Consider the following 18,180-nt stretch of genomic DNA (forward strand, 5'->3'; position numbering starts at 1 on the left):
CTTGACACATGGCCACACCCATTTTTTGTGCGCGTGACAACGGCACGTGCACCATTAAACACACATTTTTGAAATCTTGAAGTCTCCAAGAGCCGCTACTTGTCCGTATTGCCCATATACAAGTCTCTTTCCAATGGGCACCGGAGAAGGAGATATTTCTATGTGGAGAGTGACAGTCGGTTTGTAGAGAATATATATATATATATAATCTGCATTGTAGGCACTCCAATACTGTATTGCAATGGCCATGGTGCTCACCCAATAGATAAGTAGTAAGCCAGTCTTGTGTCACTCTCCGGACTTCTTTTCAGTGTAATAACGCAGTCACAGTCAACGTTTCGAGTTTATTGACAAACTCGTCATCAGGACACACACACACACACCGCCCAGTGCCCAGTGCCTCTCCTATATGGATATGTATCTATTGTGCATTGGACGGCACTCTGGGTCTAATAACTTCAAGGAATAAAAAAAAATCTCCAGGACACTGAGATAGGGTCGACGTTTCAGGGCACAAACCCTTTTTCCAGGGTTTGTACCCTGAAACCTCGACCCTATCTCAGTGTCCTGGAGATTTTTTTTTACCCTGAAGTTTGTAATATATATATATATATATATATATATATATATATATATTAAAATGTAGTGCATATGCCGGCGGACGGGATGCTGGACATTGATGCCGGAATCCCGACGCCCGGCAAAATGCAGACGACGATATCTCGAATGGGACCAGGATACCAGAGTCCGCTGTGTGGCTGCCGGAATCCCGAACTTCCCGAACTAAGGATCTGGGTAAGTATCTGTGGCTGCTCAGGGATGGGGGTTTAGCTTTAGGGTTAGACACCCCCGGGAAGGTTAAGGTTAGGGTTAGGCTCCGGGAAGGGGGGTTAGGGTTAGGCACCCCCCAGGGAGGTTCAGGTTAGGTACCACCAGGGGAGGGTTAGGGGGGAGAGGGGAGGGATAGGTTACTTACCAGCCGGCATCAGGATTTTCAATAGTCAGGCTTCTGGAGTCGGGATTTGAACCCGTGGCTCTATATAAAAAGGTAATAACCAGGGGTGCACTCACCAGTCTTTATGCAGTATTCAATTATTGTATTATTACAGTATATCACATAGAGATAATCAGAGACTTCACATCAACATTTCAGTCCGGTACGTGGACCTTTGTCAAGATAACCACATAAGTGGACCAAACACACTATATGGGGGTATATAGTGTGTTTGGTCCACTTATGTCGTTATCTTGATAAAGGTCCACGTACCGGACTGAAATGTTGATGTGAAGTCTCTGATTATCTCTATGTGATATAATACAATAAATAAATGACAGAATATCGCATCGGACGGGCAGGCTGGACGATCCGGCATACCCGACCAGTCGATATTTTACCCTCGGTCACCCTACCTACGTAATGGTCATGACACAAGGTGGCAAATGTCAAGGTAACAAAAGTTCTGGCGATGGGTTGGAAACGGGACTCAGGAGGATGGGTAAAAGTACCCAAGTTTCTTTAGGGGCATGGGTGTACAGGAGAGGTGTAACCAATATCTCCAATATGCAGCAACCACACACAACTCACACTATAATCATGCTGTAAATGAGAGGTAGTTGCCATGCCCTCCCATGTAATCATGCACACCCTCCATACCTGGGCCTGCTGAGTGTCTTGGCAGCCCTGCTGGGACCACTCTATGGACCTTATTCAGAGGCGATCGCAAGAAGCGATCGCTCTCTCTGAATGAGGGCTGCCGCTTCTAGTTTTTTGGTGCGGCCTCCTGGTCGCAAGATAAGCTGTGGGTTACCACCCACAGCTTAGCTAGCGACCAGGGTGATGGTCGTGATGGTGATCACCATCGCGACTATCGGGGCTTGCGACCAGACCCTAAGGTTGGGTCTGGGCACTCGCAAGCCCCAGGGAGCTTTCTGCTCTGATCGAGCAGGAAGCTCCCCACTGACATCACTGATGATGTCAGTGCGGCCGCCCACAAAACGGTAGGCATTCCTAAAGGAACGCCTCCGTTTTGGAAACCACCCCCCTGGCCCGCCTACAAAAAGGGGTGAGCTGTCGATCAACATCGACAGCCACCCCTTTTGTAGCGAGCTCCGGAGCAAGAGTTTCTCTGATGCTCCGGGGCTTGCGCACGCGCCGGGCCACCCATCAACCCGGTTGCGAGCACATCGGTGCTTGCGACCGGATCTGAATGACCCCCTATGTGTGTAATGGCCATTATGGTGTATGGTATAATGTTTAAGGACCATTACAGGGTGTGTGGCATAATATAGTGTAAGGGACACTACTGTGCGATGCAATGTGACTAAAAGCACACATCCACCTAAAGACATGAAAACGACTACACGATTATGACATTGTAGTCGTTTGTCAGTCTGTGATGTGCCTACACTAAACAAGCATTCGTTCAGTGTAGGCACAATCAATCACCTGCAAACATGCTGAACCTGATGTTATCGTCAGGTTGTACAACATATATGCCGATGATAGGTGTCTAAACGACCAGCGGGAGCGCGCATCGCTGGTCGTTTTAGAAATTTTTTAAACAACGTGCAAACGATTTTCAAACGATTATTGAATGATAATGATATCGTTATCATTCAATCGCTCAATTTAATCGTCTAGTGGATGTGTGCCTTAAGGGGCATTATTGTGTGGCATAATTTGAATTGGGTGTACTATCGTGTGGTCACGCCCTTTCCCAGCAAGACTACACCCAGGTTTTTCTTTTCAAAGCTACTCTTATCCTCCTTGAGGTGTGGAGGTGGGCACCAATGCTCTTTATGTACACAGAGCAGCAAAATATGTACTTTCGGCTCTACTTTGGTGGCACAGATGTGACCGCCTCCGTGTTCAGCTCCCCTGCCCTAAAAAAATACTACAATGATCACTATCTAATCCTCTACAACTGCTAAGCTAGGGCTTGGTCAATTGAGAAAATGCCTTCCCTTATGCTTGTTTGTGACCTACACCAATGAAGTGCCAGCTTTGCCTAACAGAACCAACCAAATACCAAATGTGTGACTATGGCACATGTATGAATCCCCTGCAGGATGAGCTCTGTTGTATGTATTTTAATACAGAGAATGATATATACTTGTATGTTGTTAATTATTAATGATGTTATTAATTATATTTATTTATAAAAGTATAGACTAAGAAGTAGGAGGAGTCAGAGATAGTAAGGGGAGGAGTCTACGCCTGGGGCCAGATGCTGACGCCAAGGTGGGCCTCTGTGTTCTTTAAATGCCAGGGCCTATTTTTAGTCCCAGTCCGGCCCTGGACACAGTAGTGCCCCTTATACACAATGCCCACAGAAGTAGTGTCCCTTATACAATGCCAACAGTAGTAGTGTCCCCTATGCAGTGCCCCCAGTAGTGGGGGCCCCTAGGCAGTGCCCCCAGTAGTGGGGGCCCTAGGCAGTGCCCCTATGCAATGCCCTCTATAGAAGTGCCCCCAGTAGTAAATGCCCCATTAGTAATGCCCCCAGTGGTAATGTCCCCTATAGTAGTACCCCCAGTAGTAGTGCCCGCAGTGGTAATGCCCCCTATAGTATTGCCCCTATAGTAGTGCCCAAAGTGGTAGTGCCCACAGTGGTAGTGCCCACAGTAGTAAATGCCCCCTATAGTAGTACCCCATTAGTAGTGCCCCCAGTGGTAATGTCCACATTAGTAGTGCCCCAATAGTAGTGCCCCCAGTGGTAATGTCCCCTATAGTAGTGACACATTAGTAGTGCCCCAATAATAGTGCCCACAGTGGTAATGTCCCCTATAGTAGTGCCACATTAGTAGTGCCTCCAGTGGTAGGGGCCCCTATAGTAGTGCCCCCAGTAGTAGTGGCCCCTATATTAGTCCCCCCCTATAGTAGTGACCCTAGTAGTAGTGCTCGCAGTGGTAATGCCCCCTCTAGTAGTCCCCCAGTGATAGTGGCCCCTATAGTAGTGCCCGCAGTGGTAATGCCCCCTATAGTAGTTATCCATTAGTAGTGGCCTCTATAGTAGTGCCCCCCCCACCCCAAAAAATACAATTTACAATACAAAACACAATACTTACCTTAAGCCCCGCTCCTGCGTCCGCTGCCGTCCAGTCTGACCGTTCCTCGGATCTATGGGAGAGACGTCATAGTGCTCACTGGGGGAGCCGGAGCTCAGGAGTGAGTTCCGGCTTTTGGCTATCAATGTGGGGAGAGAGCCGCGTGTCTGCTGATCACAAAATGTCAGCGGGCGCCCGGCATATAGAGGCTCCCCGCGGCGGCAGGAGGGTGGGTGCGGGTAGGAGTGTGGCAGCGGGCACTAAAAAAATAAAATAAAAGCACTGGACTTATTTACAAGGACTCAGCGGCGCCCTCTAGGGGTCGGTGCTCCGAGTGACAGCCCTGTTAGCCCGCCCCTACAACGGTCCCTGATTATACCACACCGCAGAGACCTAACATTGTGCTCCCACATTATGCCACAGTGTACTCAACCACAACTACCTCAGTCAGCTTGCAGAGCAGATACGGGAGCTCATTCAGACCTGATCGCAACTTGCGGCTGCTCTCTGGCAAAAAGGGGTCGGATATTTAAATGATGTGCTCGCACTGCATCGCATAAGGAAGCCGTCTATGTTTTAGCGAGCTACGGCAAAGTGCGCTCGCAAGTGTATAAAGACGCCCCCTTGCTAATCACAACACACGTCACCTCCGGGAAATGTAGGATTAAAATCGGGAACATCAAGAGCCATCGGAGCTGCTCGCAGCCCTTGAGGTTGCCTTAACCCGCTGCAAGCACAGCGATCAGTGCGGGCTGAAATACATGGAGGTGACGTGTACAATGACGCTACTTTGATAATTATGCACGCCCTTTATACAGCGTTTTTAGGCGGCCTGACACGCCTGCGTCCACAACATCACTCCCCCGTTTACAAGCATCTTCCCCATTTACCACCCACAAACAGCACTATCTGTCACTCAAAGTAGTGACCCGATAGTGTCTTACAAGCAACCAAAAACAGATCGCAAAGACTGGCTTGCGCACGCGCACTGCGAATTATACGCATGCGCAGACAGGCGAAAATCACTCAGACCGAGCGCAACTTAGCGACCGAGTCTGAATCAGGTCCACAGCCTCCAAATGATTCACTCCCATGAGGCTGCGCTGCTGCTGAGCTCCACAGGTCAGTGGAGCATGTGACGAGCTCAGCACATGCTCCTCTGACACCTTTGCAAAGACTAATGGGAATTACCCAGTAGTGCACTGCCCCAGGCCTCTGTGTGTAGCTGCTGGCTGGGTCAGTTAAAAAAACAGCCTTGATGACTGTCTGGCAAGTAGCTGCACTGCAACCTGGCACTTCTATAGTGATAAACAAACATAGAGAAAAGACAAGATTTTATCAGGTGCACTTATAGGGTCAAAATATTCCAGTATTTAGACAATTCTCTGAAGCAATATTAAAATATAACCTTTATTTAAATATACTTAAAATTACAGTAATTAAGTCCAAAAATGTAGGCGAAATATGATTAAAATAAAGAAAGATAAGTAAAGAGTGTATACATATGTAGAGTAGTATAAAGTGATTTAAAAAGCCACCTGCTGCCGGTTTATTCAACGTATATTACAATACCTGAGGCTTATATGGTGCAACTTAATCAAATATATGAATGGTGTTAATGTTACTACACCATATGATTCACAAATTGTTACACTTGGTGATTATTTGATGGGAATTGAATGTTATTAGTGTTTTACTAAGGAGTGGAGGGAAGGAAGAGACAAGTAATATTGCTTGCAATCTATATCCTTATAACTCCTGTGATGTTATTGTAGCCCCACCAATTCTAAGGATGGTAGCTATATATGTATATATTTTATCCTTATATTGCGTGCCTCCACCTAGGATATTTTATAAGGGCTATCCTAGGGTTGCCCTAATATATAATTTGTATAATGAAATGTTTTGTTTGGATTCAAATATTTACACAGTACTTATAAATCAACATTTATACATTGCACTTAAATCAACACCTGTCTCCTTTCTTCCTTCACAGCTTCCCGATGAAAGACATCCGTCAGATACCTTAAGGTAAGTAGTTCTATACACGGTTATTGTTTTTATACATATATTGTCATCATATATCAGGCCTCACAAAGTATACACATAAATATACAGGTAATATCACAATACAATTCCCATGAACATTCCCTCCCCATGCAATAAATCCGCTATACTGTAATGAAACTATACTGATGGATTTCTGTAAATAACATTCACAGTTAAAATATATAATAGTTAATTCCGTGAAGAGAATAAATGAAGATGAGTCTATATCAAGAGTCCTGTCTCTTCAACTAAAATGTCTTAGTCCTAAAGAGTAGAATCCAGGATTATCCTAGGCAAAATAATAAATTTATAGGATGAGCCCCAGATTTATCCAAGTTTATGCATCCTTTTAGGGCTTATATATATGTACGAAAATCCTCTCTCTGTAACTTACATAAAGATATACATATAAGTCTCTAGAGTGTAGTAGCCAGTGGTTTATCTACTGCAATACTCCTACTCTGAATTCCAAACTTGAGATCAGAATTCACACTGTACTATAGACGTGTAAGGTCTTGCTACAATTGTATCCTTCTTCTATTTGATACTTTTCTCCTGCGTTGGCTATACAGGTGCATATAGCAGTATTATATCCCTTAATTCATAGTGCCTTGCTGACAAGAAAGGGATTCTCTCTGATATATCCCCTGCTGTACACTTATAAATGATGCCAGTCTGCTTTACTAATGATGCTTATAAGTGTGGTGTGGGGTTTTATAGTACTCACAACCACTCTGGATAGCTGTCAGGTACTGAAAGGGTTACACTGTATCAACTGCTGAAGCGCTGGCTACACTCTGTAGCTCTCAGGCTGTCAGCGTATCTCCAGCTCCTGCTCACACATCAGGGTCCCCCTCTCCTTCTCTCCGCCTCCTGTGTGACCTCAGATCAGGGGATGCCCCTTCCGATGATGCGGCTTCCTGTTGCCGCTTACCACTGGAGCCAAGCCAGAACACACAGCTCTGTCTCCGGCAAACACAAAGGTAATGCCCACTCTGGCTTCAGTGCTGGAGCTCCCGGCCGCTGCCGCTACTAGCGCTCACTCCTAAAGTAGCGCCAGAGAGACTCCCAGCATGAGCACTGTTGGGGGAACTGCAGACTGGACTCTGTGCTGCGCCAGCATCCCTATATCCCCCGCAGCACGAGCATCCCTACTGCACCTAACTACCACTGGCCACCTAACTGCCACTGGACAGAGCTCATGCCATTTCTGGCACTTTCTAAACTACCTCGTGCCGCTGCACTGGCTAATACCCCAGACCTATATGTTCACAATACAGAAATGTCATTACATATATTTATATTATTTACATTCATTTCTCTATAATGATTATAGTATAAACCTATTATTAAACATTCAGATAATTTATATATTAACCCTTGTGTGTGTCCTGTACCACTGGCCTATATTCATGTACTTTTTTAGCCATAAATTCGTATGGCTACATTATATTAGGAAATAGTTTTAATATAATGTTGTTTGAGAGTGACAGTAAATTTTACTGAGTATATATTTTATTATTATATCTTATCCTCACTGTCAATATTTCTAGGTTGTTAGTATATGTTGCCTTTTATACTCGCAACAAAGCTACAGCACATTGGAATAAAGATACAGTTGCAGATATGCTTCAGTCATGAACTCCCTCACAGTTCATATATACAGCTATTGCTCTCAAACAGATAAAGAGCTAAATCATATTAAATGAAGACTCTATCTGTAATGCTGTAGCGTTTCCATGAGGCTTATCAAGTCTGTGCTGTAATGCATAGACTCATGTCCCAAGTCCCATTCACTGCTCATATACACATTGATTTCTTATTACAATATCGTGCCCCGTCTGTTACAGTCACAGAACGGCGTCACACATTTCTCCCACTGCAAACAATCTCCGTAAGCCCTGTTTCACATTTATGTCTATTGCTGGTATTGTTAGCGTGTTAGCATATGATAGTGCTATAACCGGCGGCAGCGTGGTATGCCGACGCGCGTTTCGCCGATAGCTGCTTTCTCTAGGCAGTGCCTAGAGCAGGGGTCTTCAAACTTGGCCCTCCAGCTGTTGTGGAACTACACATCCCAGCATGCACTGCCACCTTTTTGATATAACAGCATGCTAAAACTATGTGCAGTGCATGCTGGGATGTGTAGTTCCACAGCATCTGGAGGGCCAAGTTTGAAGACCCCTGGCCTAGAGAAAGCAGCTATCGGCGAAACGCGCATCGGCATACCACGCTGCCGCCGGTTATAGCACTATCATATGCTAACACGCTAACAATACCAGCAATAGACATAAATGTGAAACAGGGCTTACGGAGATTGTTTGCAGTGGGAGAAATGTGTGACGCCGTTCTGTGACTGTAACAGACGGGCCACGATATTGTAATAAGAAATCAATGTATATATGAGCAGTGAATGGAACTTGGGACATGAGTCTATGCATTACAGCACAGACTTGATAAGCCTCATGGAAACGCTACAGCATTACAGATAGAGTCTTCATTTAGTATGATTTAGCTCTTTATCTGTAATGCTGTAGCGTTTCCATGAGGCTTATCAAGTCTGTGCTGTAATGCATAGACTCATGTCCCAAGTTCCATTCACTGCTCATATATACATTGATTTCTTATTACAATATTGTGGCCCGTCTGTTACAGTCACAGAACGGCGTCACACATTTCTCCCACTGCAAACAATCTCCGTAAGCCCTGTTTCACATTTATGTCTATTGCTGGTATTGTTAGCGTGTTAGCATATGATAGTGCTATAACCGGCGGCAGCGTGGTATGCCGATGCGCGTTTCGCCAATAGCTGCTTTCTCTAGGCCAGGGGTCTTCAAACTTGGCCCTCCAGATGCTGTGGAACTACACATCCCAGCATGCACTGCACATAGTTTTAGCATGCTGTTATATCAAAAAGGTGGCAGTGCATGCTGGGATGTGTAGTTCCACAGCAGCTGGAGGGCCAAGTTTGAAGACCCCTGCTCTAGGCACTGCCTAGAGAAAGCAGCTATCGGCGAAACGCGCGTCGGCATACCACGCTGCCGCCGGTTATAGCACTATCATATGCTAACACGCTAACAATACCAGCAATAGACATAAATGTGAAACAGGGCTTACGGAGATTGTTTGCAGTGGGAGAAATGTGTGACGCCGTTCTGTGACTGTAACAGACGGGGCACGATATTGTAATAAGAAATCAATGTGTATATGAGCAGTGAATGGGACTTGGGACATGAGTCTATGCATTACAGCACAGACTTGATAAGCCTCATGGAAACGCTACAGCATTACAGATAGAGTCTTCATTTAATATGATTTAGCTCTTTATCTGTTTGAGAGCAATAGCTGTATATATGAACTGTGAGGGAGTTCATGACTGAAGCATATCTGCAACTGTATCTTTATTCCAATGTGCTGTAGCTTTGTTGCGAATATAAAAGGCAACATATACTAACAACCTAGAAATATTGACAGTGAGGATAAGATATAATAATAAAATATATACTCAGTAAAATTTACTGTCACTCTCAAACAACATTATATTAAAACTACTTCCTAATATAACATCACAGGAGTTATAAGGATATAGATTGCAAGCAATATTACTTGTCTCTTCCTTCCCTCCACTCCTTAGTAAAACACTAATAACATTCAATTCCCATCAAATAATCACCAAGTGTAACAATTTGTGAATCATATGGTGTAGTAACATTAACACCATTCATATATTTGATTAAGTTGCACCATATAAGCCTCAGGTATTGTAATATACGTTGAATAAACCGGCAGCAGGTGGCTTTTTAAATCACTTTATACTACTCTACATATGTATACACTCTTTACTTATCTTTCTTTATTTTAATCATATTTCGCCTACATTTTTGGACTTAATTACTGTAATTTTAAGTATATTTAAATAAAGGTTATATTTTAATATTGCTTCAGAGAATTGTCTAAATACTGGAATATTTTGACCCTATAAGTGCACCTGATAAAATCTTGTCTTTTTCTCTGTTTGTTTGTTACTGTGATATTTACAAGATCATAAGGTAGCACCTTCACCTATATCATAAATATGAATTTAATAAAAGAAGTGAAGTTGCAGGGTCCCCTAAATTAATCGGAAAATCTCTCTGGAATGGAGAATTTATAAATATATTGGTGCGAGATCACATTCTTTGTTAGTTTACTTCTATAGTGATGTTGCAGTCACCATAGGCCCCGCCCTCCCACGATAAAGGGCGTGTCTACGAATCAGTGACTCCCCGGCGGCCCAGTCCGAGCTTGTCTGTATATGAAGATCACTTATAAGCAACTTGCTTTTTTCATATTGAATCTTAAGGGGCCTATCCATTAGCAGATAAATTTGAACGATGAACGATTTATCGTTCAGTCGTTCAATTTATCAGCTAATGGATAGGCTCTCAACGATGAAAATGCGCCCTCCCGCGGCCGACAAATTTTGTCTTTTGTCTCTCCAACATGTTGGTAAATTATCGCTTATCGCTGACAGATATTAGAAATATCTGTCGCGGTAAACAACGAACGATATTTTTTATGAAAATGAATACAAACAAAAAAAAATCCACTCCCTGAATGATGTCATGCAATATCGTTCGTCATTTGCAAAAATCTGTCAGGAGGCATCTATAGATGGCGCTATAGATGGCGCTGCCTAATGGGAACAAGCTCCAGAAAGCTTTGCTTTCCAGGCCTTGGTGCAAACAGTGATTGCAGTCAAACCCCTGCAAATGTAATTTCCAGAGGTTTGACCACATTTTAGTGTTGAAGCAATCTGTAAAGTGAAAGGAGCGGATTAATGGGTACTTTGGCCCTCATTCAGACCCGGTCGCAAGCGCTGAGCACTCGCAACCGAGTCGATGTTTAGGCCCTGCGCACGCGCAGCGGCCGCACTGCATGTGTGCAAGCCCCGGAGCAAAAGAGAAATTCTCTCGCTCCGGAGCTCACTACAAAAGGGCCGGCTGTCGATGTCGATCGACAGCTCGGCCCATCAAACTGGTCGGTCGCTAAAGCTGTGGGTGGTAACCCACAGCTTAGCTAACGATCAGGAGGCCACACTTAAAAATTCAAGTGGCCGCCCTCATTCAGAACGAGCGCTCGCTTCTTGCGAGAGCCTCTGAATGAGGGCCTTTATCTCTCTCCAAGGCTTAGTACATCTCCCCTTTGCACTCAGATACACCAATATTCTGGCAGTGACTCTAGGGCTGATTAATATTTGTAATCAGTGGCATAACTAGGGTATTTGGAGCCCAGGGCAAGATGAAAAACGGAGCTTCCCCCCCGGTGTGTGCGCAGCGAAGGCGGGCGCCAAAAAAGCGGGCATGGCCACATGCCACAATGGGTGTGGACAATGAAAAAATGAGGGAGTGTCAACATGACACCACCATTTCTCGTCATCCTGGGAACATTCCTTTCCATTCCATATGCACCTTAATGCCCCCAGTAGTAGTGCCCCTCATGCAATGACCACTGTAGTAGTGTCCCTTATGCAATGTCCCCAGTAGCAGTATCCCTAATACAATGCCCCCTGGAGTAGTGCCCCTTATACAGTGCCCCCAATCTGGGGCCCCTAGTAGAGCCTCTTATGAAGTGCCCCAGTAGTGCTCCTTAAATAACACACGGACACACACAACACTTAACCAAATCCTCGCTCCTGCGCCTGCCGCTGTCCGCTCCTCCCACTCAGCACTATGGGAGAGACGTCAAGAAGTTTCTCCCTTCACCCACTGCGGGAGCTGGAAGGCGGAGCTCATGAGTGAACTCCAGCCCAGGGTGCGGCAGCCAATAAGAGTCTGTCTGACTCTCATTGGCTGCTAAAACAAACACACCACCTCCGGGTAGTACACTCACTGTGTACGATCCAGCACCGGCGTGATTGTTTTACGGTCAACACTACACACTGAAACCACTGACGTGGATGGCGGTGCGCCCCTTCTCCCCCAAACGCAGTCGGCCCGACGGCGCCCAGGGCACGTGCCCCGGTCGACCCCACCCTAGTTATGCCACTGTAATGCACACCAAACATTCCACTTTCTGAAAGGGCTAATAAGGGGATAATATAGAGGTTGAAGAATATAAGTTGAGAGCGAACATAAAGGAAATATGCACCTAATAAAAACATATTTAAATATATATGTCAGATCTCAATAGGGCTAGCAAGTTTTCATTTTCAAATTTCAGGGCAGGGAGTGTGGCCTAAACTGTAGTAAAGCTATAAACATTTGTCAGATTACAACCCATTTTCTTAGTGCTCTAATAATGCCACCTGTCATATTTCCAGGGCGACGCTGGACTGGTATACAGAAAATTCGGTAACCCGGATGGACTGGCCAGCTCAGAGTCCAGATCTTAACCCCACTGAAAACCTCTGGTATGAATTGGTGCGACGGGTGTATTCTAAGCCAACTCGACCTTCACAGTGTCACAGTTGGTCACTATACTTAAGGCGGAATGGCAAAACATACCGCCTGCCGTTGTCCAGGAACTTGTGGACAGTTTACCAAGAAGGGTGTCTGCACTAATCACTGCACGTGGTGGACCTACAAAGTACCGACGTCAATAAAATCTTGTTGGCCTATATGCTGATAGTGTACAATTACTTTTGTGTAGGTGCATAAAAAGTAATTTACAAGTGTTTTGTTCTGTCAATTTCTGTATTGTTGTCATTTTGAAGTTTATCCTATTTTTTTGTCTAGTCTAATTTTTTGTTTTGGTCTTTGTCAGTGGTTCTGTGTGTCTGCCTGTGGATTATGGCCCTGATTCAGAGCCACTCGCAAGCGGCCCGGTGTTTATGCACTGCGCATGCGCCGCCTCCGGTGTGCATGAGCCCCACCGAGCGACTGCAGTTCAGTCGCTATGGGGCTCACAACAAGACGGGGCAGCTGTCGATGGTGAGTGACAGCTCGCCCCATTTTGTGGGCGGGTAGGGGGCGTGGCTGGACAAACGCATGCGATCCCTTAGGAATGCCTGGCGTTTGTAGGGAGGTCTTACTGACATCACTACTGATGTCAGTAGTGGACCTTCTGCTCTATTAGAACAGGAAGTCCACTCGGTTTTGCGACAGCCTAGACCCTACTGTAGGGTCTCGTCGCAAGGCCGATGGTCGCGATTATCGCGATGGTCTCCTGGCTGCTCGCACAAGCTGTGGGTGGTCTCCCACAGCTTTGCGAGTGGCCGGAGAACAAAAAAAAAAAAAAAAAAACGTCCACAATCCCAGCGAGCGGCTCTTAATCAGGGCCAGTGTGTGTTAATATTTTTTTTTTTGTAGTTTGTGTTTTATAGGCATCATAATTACATTCCTACCAATAGAGTGGTGTTTAGAACCTAAAATAGTCTGTTTTTTAATAGTCTAATTATTTGGGGATTTATCAGACGGTTTTGTAATCGATTTCCAATCTGACTGTTAGTAAATGAGAGGATCGTGTAGTGGTCTGTAGCAATGTATCGATGTTAGGTCGATGGTCGACTGAAAATCACCTACAAATATGCCAAAAACCCCAAATCGACCTTTAGAAAATATATCCCTTAAAGTTAAGCAAATTTTACACATGATGATGGGTCCACAATACACCTGCGTTTTTGCACATATATACTTTATATTATTTTCAATGATTAACAAGAAATAGCAAGCATTCGTTCCCAACAAAACGGAATGAAAATACTTTCCCCTATCTGGTTTACAGTGATATGAATTTAGTTTTCCACAGACTAAAAATTGGAGGTTCTTTCAAAGACAGTGTTTCTCTCCAGTGTCCCTCAGATAAATGTATAGCTGAACAGACCACAAGGGATCGCAGAACTCCCAGGTTATAAGTTACAGCACAGCTGCTTAAATCCCCATAAGAGACCTGACAGTCATGATACCTGAACTAGGTTATACTACCTGAGGAATCTGCATGTTCCCTTGAGCCGATATTGTATTTATAGCTTTCAGGTCCAGGGAGCTGCTTTTAACTGAGCACACTTACTTCTATTGGCTCATCTAGCTCCTGGGGATTTCCTCTTCAGAGGGAAACTTAAATTACTGTGCATATCTATTAAAGGGCTAGAGAGAAAGCCCTAGTTATAGGGTCTATAACATTTGAGAGCAGGTGATGAAAAATAATCAAATCCCTGTTGTAATGAATGAGAAAGTCAGAGCCCTGTAATTAGATCTGTAAAAGCAGAAATGAGTTTATTTTGTATGGTGTAGAAGATGTTTACATCTTGCATAACACATCAACTATGACTACAGCAGAGTGATTAGAAACGTGTGTTTATATATGTATTATTTATTTTTATTTAGGGACACATTTGTTGTTACCCTTGCAGACCATTTTAACAATGCTTCATTCTTCCTGGAAAGTTATGAAATTAAAAGCTAGATTGGCTATATTTTGTTGACATTCATAAAGTCGACAGGAGACTGTCGACATTGACCATGTGTCATGTTGACATTGACCATGTGTCATGTTGACACTGATGAAATGTTGACATGATTAGAATGCCGACAAAATGTTCCTGCTAGTCTAGTGGTGACTTACCTTGTTCAGTGGGCCCGTTGGCTCCAGGAGGGTCTTCTAGCGGTCATCTGATGGTGAGTTGTGGCTGATCCTGCTGCAGCTCTGTCAGTGAGTAACCCTAACCCTAATCCTATTCATAACCCCCCCCATCCGCAGCCTAAGCCTGACTTTCCCCTCCCACAGCCTAACTCATTCCTCCCCTCCCACAGCCTAGCTTCCCCTGCAGCCTAACCCTATCTGTCGGCATTCTGAGAATGTCGTCATTTTAAATGCCGACATTGTGATCATGTTGATATTCTGCAGATGCCAACATGTTCCATGTCAATATTTCATCAATGTCAACATTGTGGTGTCAACATCATGATTGTCGACCTAATGACTGCATCCTGTCTCATGTATACCTGCATGCCTTTGCCCTTTCACAGTATAAAGCAAAGAAGCTGTGAAAAGATTGCTCCAAGAAATCTCCAAAGATATTCTAAAATGGCCTGGACAGATTTGTTGTTACTCATTAGAAAAGATAATAAATAATTGGATTATAATGAAATTTCAAACTAATCCTCTAATTAGCCTATCACCTCTTTAAATTGAGAAAAGTAGTAAGTCAATCGTCCTGTGCACCACAACCATGAACAGTTAAAGATAGTCAAGCATGTTAAAGGTAAGGGTTATAAGACCATTCCAAGCAGCTTGATGTTCCTATGACTACAGTTGCAAATATTAAGAATTTTAAAGTCCATGGGATTGTAGCCATCCTCCCTGGACAGGGCTGCAAGAGGATAATTGTCCCCAGATTAAACAGAAGCCTACCCTCCAACATGACCCATTCCATTAGGTACTGAATGCTCTACTCCTGGACTGCTCTCTTAATTTATGATTGCAGACACCTGTGTTGAACTAGGTAATTGATGAGACAGGTGTTTTAACAAAGGTGACTACAATCATAAATTAAGGAGGAAGTCCAGGAGCAGAGCATTCTGTACCTAATGGAATGGGTCTTGTTGGAGAGTCTGCAGAAGGATAGTGAGAATGGTAGAAAAAGAGCCAAGTAAACTTCCAAAGAGATGCAAGCTGAACTCCATGGTCAAGGTATGCCAGTGTATGATCGCATCATTAAACGCTTTTTGAGAAACAGTGGGTTCCATGGAAGAAGACTTAGAAGGAGGCTCCACTTTTGAAAAAAAAAAAACGACATAAAAAGCCAGACTGGAACTTGCTATAATACATAATGATAAACAAGCCACAATGCTTCTGGGAGAATGTCCTTTGGGCAGATGAGTCAAAAATTGAGCTCTATATGCACAGACGAAAAAAAAGTAAAGCTTTCAAAGAAAATAACACCATACCTACTGTGATACATGGAGGAGATTAGGTTATGTTTTGGTGATGCTCTTCTATGTCTGGCACAGGGTGCCTTAAATCTGTGCAGGGCACAATGAATTCTCATAACTATCAATGCATTTTGCGAAACCTAGTGCCCAGTATCAGAAAGCTCGGTCTCACTCACAGGTTATGTCCTACAGGCTAATGACCCAAAACACAGCTAAAAGCACCCATAAATGGATAAGCACAAAACACTGGACTATACTGAAGCGCCTTCTATGAGCCCTGATCTGAACACTATCAAACATCTATGGAAAAAGCTGTAACAGTCACCCATCAGACCTAAAACAGCTGGAGCAGTTTGCTCAATAAGAATTGACCAAACTACTGTACCTGTTGACAGGTGCAGAAGTCTCATTGAGAGCTACAGAAATCAACAGTCCAGGTTTAAGGATATCCATGCTTGACCACAGATGACTTAATTAGCACCTCAGTTAATTTGATTTAACCACCTGTGCTCAACCATGGATACCTGTATCACTAAAACCTGAACTGTTGAAGTGCCTTGAGGACCCCGTATGGGAACCTCTGGGTTAAGGGTTCCATATTTTTGTCCATGCCATTGTCATTTGTTTTATTATTTTAAATATATTTTGTTGAATCAAAAATTAAATGCAAAGTCTGATTAATATTACATCTGGAATAAACAATGATGGAAGGCAATTACTTCTGTCGCTTTCAAGTTATTTTAGAGAAAATTATGGGCTCTTCGGTTTCCATAGAAGGGTGACAAAAATGTGTCCACGCCTGTGCATGTATGTATATACAGACAGTGTGTGTGTATATATATATATATATGTATATATATATATATATATATATATATATATATATATATATATATATTTTTTTTTTTTTAGGGATGTGCAGGCTCGGATAGGTTCGAGTTTGCACGTTGAGTTCGGATTTTTCCCTCCAAAAAAACGGAACTCAGAAAGAGGCTAAACGTCATCTTACATGGACGAACATCATCATTCCTGGACTGTCCAGGAATGATTATGTTCGTCCATGTAAGATGACGTTTAGCCTCTTTCTGAGTTCCGTTTTTTTGGAGGGAAAAATCCGAACTCAAACGTGCAAACATCCCTAATATATTATATATATATATATATATATATATATATATATAAAATATATTAGGGATGTATATATATATACACACACACACACACACACACACAGTATATATAATATAAATATACATATTATTTGCAGTTTGTGAGGGGCAATACTTGTGATTGGCTGTTTGCAAATGCACTGCTGATGCTTATACAGTAGATGCTATTTTTGGTGCTCTGGCATATATTATGCTACTTTGTGTTGGTCTTAGCAGTGAGTGGTTTCTGCTCATTAAAGAAGTTTAAGTTTTCTTGATGCCTAAAAGTGGAGGCCAATTTTGTAAGCAAAACAAAAGGTTACAATCATGGTCTTAAGTCTATGTGATGTATGTTTTTTTTTTAGCAATCATTTCTCACCAATATTCCCCATAGAGGAAACAAAAAAAAAAACCTGACCTCTTTCTGCTTGGGATCCTGTGGGTAGACATCAGGTGGTCCAAGTCTGGGTCTTTTGAGAGGTCTCTGCTCATAGCTAAGAATTCCCAAAGCAGCCATGATCTTTCATGATACCTAGTTCCAGCACAGGTTATAGGACAAGAAGGCAGGAGGAACTTTCTACAAATCTGAAAGTACAAGACAGAAACCAGTTAGCTCCATTCAATCACCTGGAGTTAGGAACATGTGAGTCACACAATACTGCATAATTGCTTCAGGCCTGGTAAGCATAAGGCAGTCACATGATTGAGTGTAAAGATACCTGGATGAGTGTGACTTCTGAATCCTGACCTTGAGACCTCAAAAGCAGTTGTCCTCCCCAAAGAGGAAAGGTGTATTGATACATTCACCTACTACTAGTGAGGTTTAAGAACATGGTTTGAAAACCACTGAACTAAAGACATTCCTAGGTTACCACGGGAATAATGTATGTTGTCACTTAGGCCAGGGCTTGACACATTTTTGTAAAATCTAGGAGCCAGCTTAGAACTTTAGGAGCCAAACCATCATCAAAGACCAAAATATATGAAAACTTATAGAGACCACACAGTATGAGCCCAAATTCATATTATACCACATAGTAGGGTCTAAATTCATTTTATGCCACATGTGGGATAATGAGGAA

At 43.4% G+C, this 18,180-nt stretch overlaps 1 protein-coding gene across 1 annotated transcript in view; it reads right to left on the reverse strand.

Moving 5' to 3' along the window:
• The window catches only part of MED12L (mediator complex subunit 12L), a 709,720-nt gene extending 692,068 nt beyond the window's left edge, over positions 1–17,652 (reverse strand). The window contains exon 1 of the mRNA XM_088447707.1: positions 17,517–17,652. Within this exon, the coding sequence (XP_088303833.1) occupies positions 17,517–17,615 (99 nt within the window). The 5' untranslated portion in view covers positions 17,616–17,652. The remainder of the gene's footprint in view (positions 1–17,516) is intronic.
• Positions 17,653–18,180: the final 528 nt, after the last annotated feature.

The sequence above is a fragment of the Taudactylus pleione genome, unplaced genomic scaffold, assembly GCF_031769625.1.
Source record: "Taudactylus pleione unplaced genomic scaffold, aTauple2 ptg000436l, whole genome shotgun sequence".
Taxonomy (NCBI): Eukaryota; Metazoa; Chordata; class Amphibia; order Anura; family Myobatrachidae; genus Taudactylus; species Taudactylus pleione.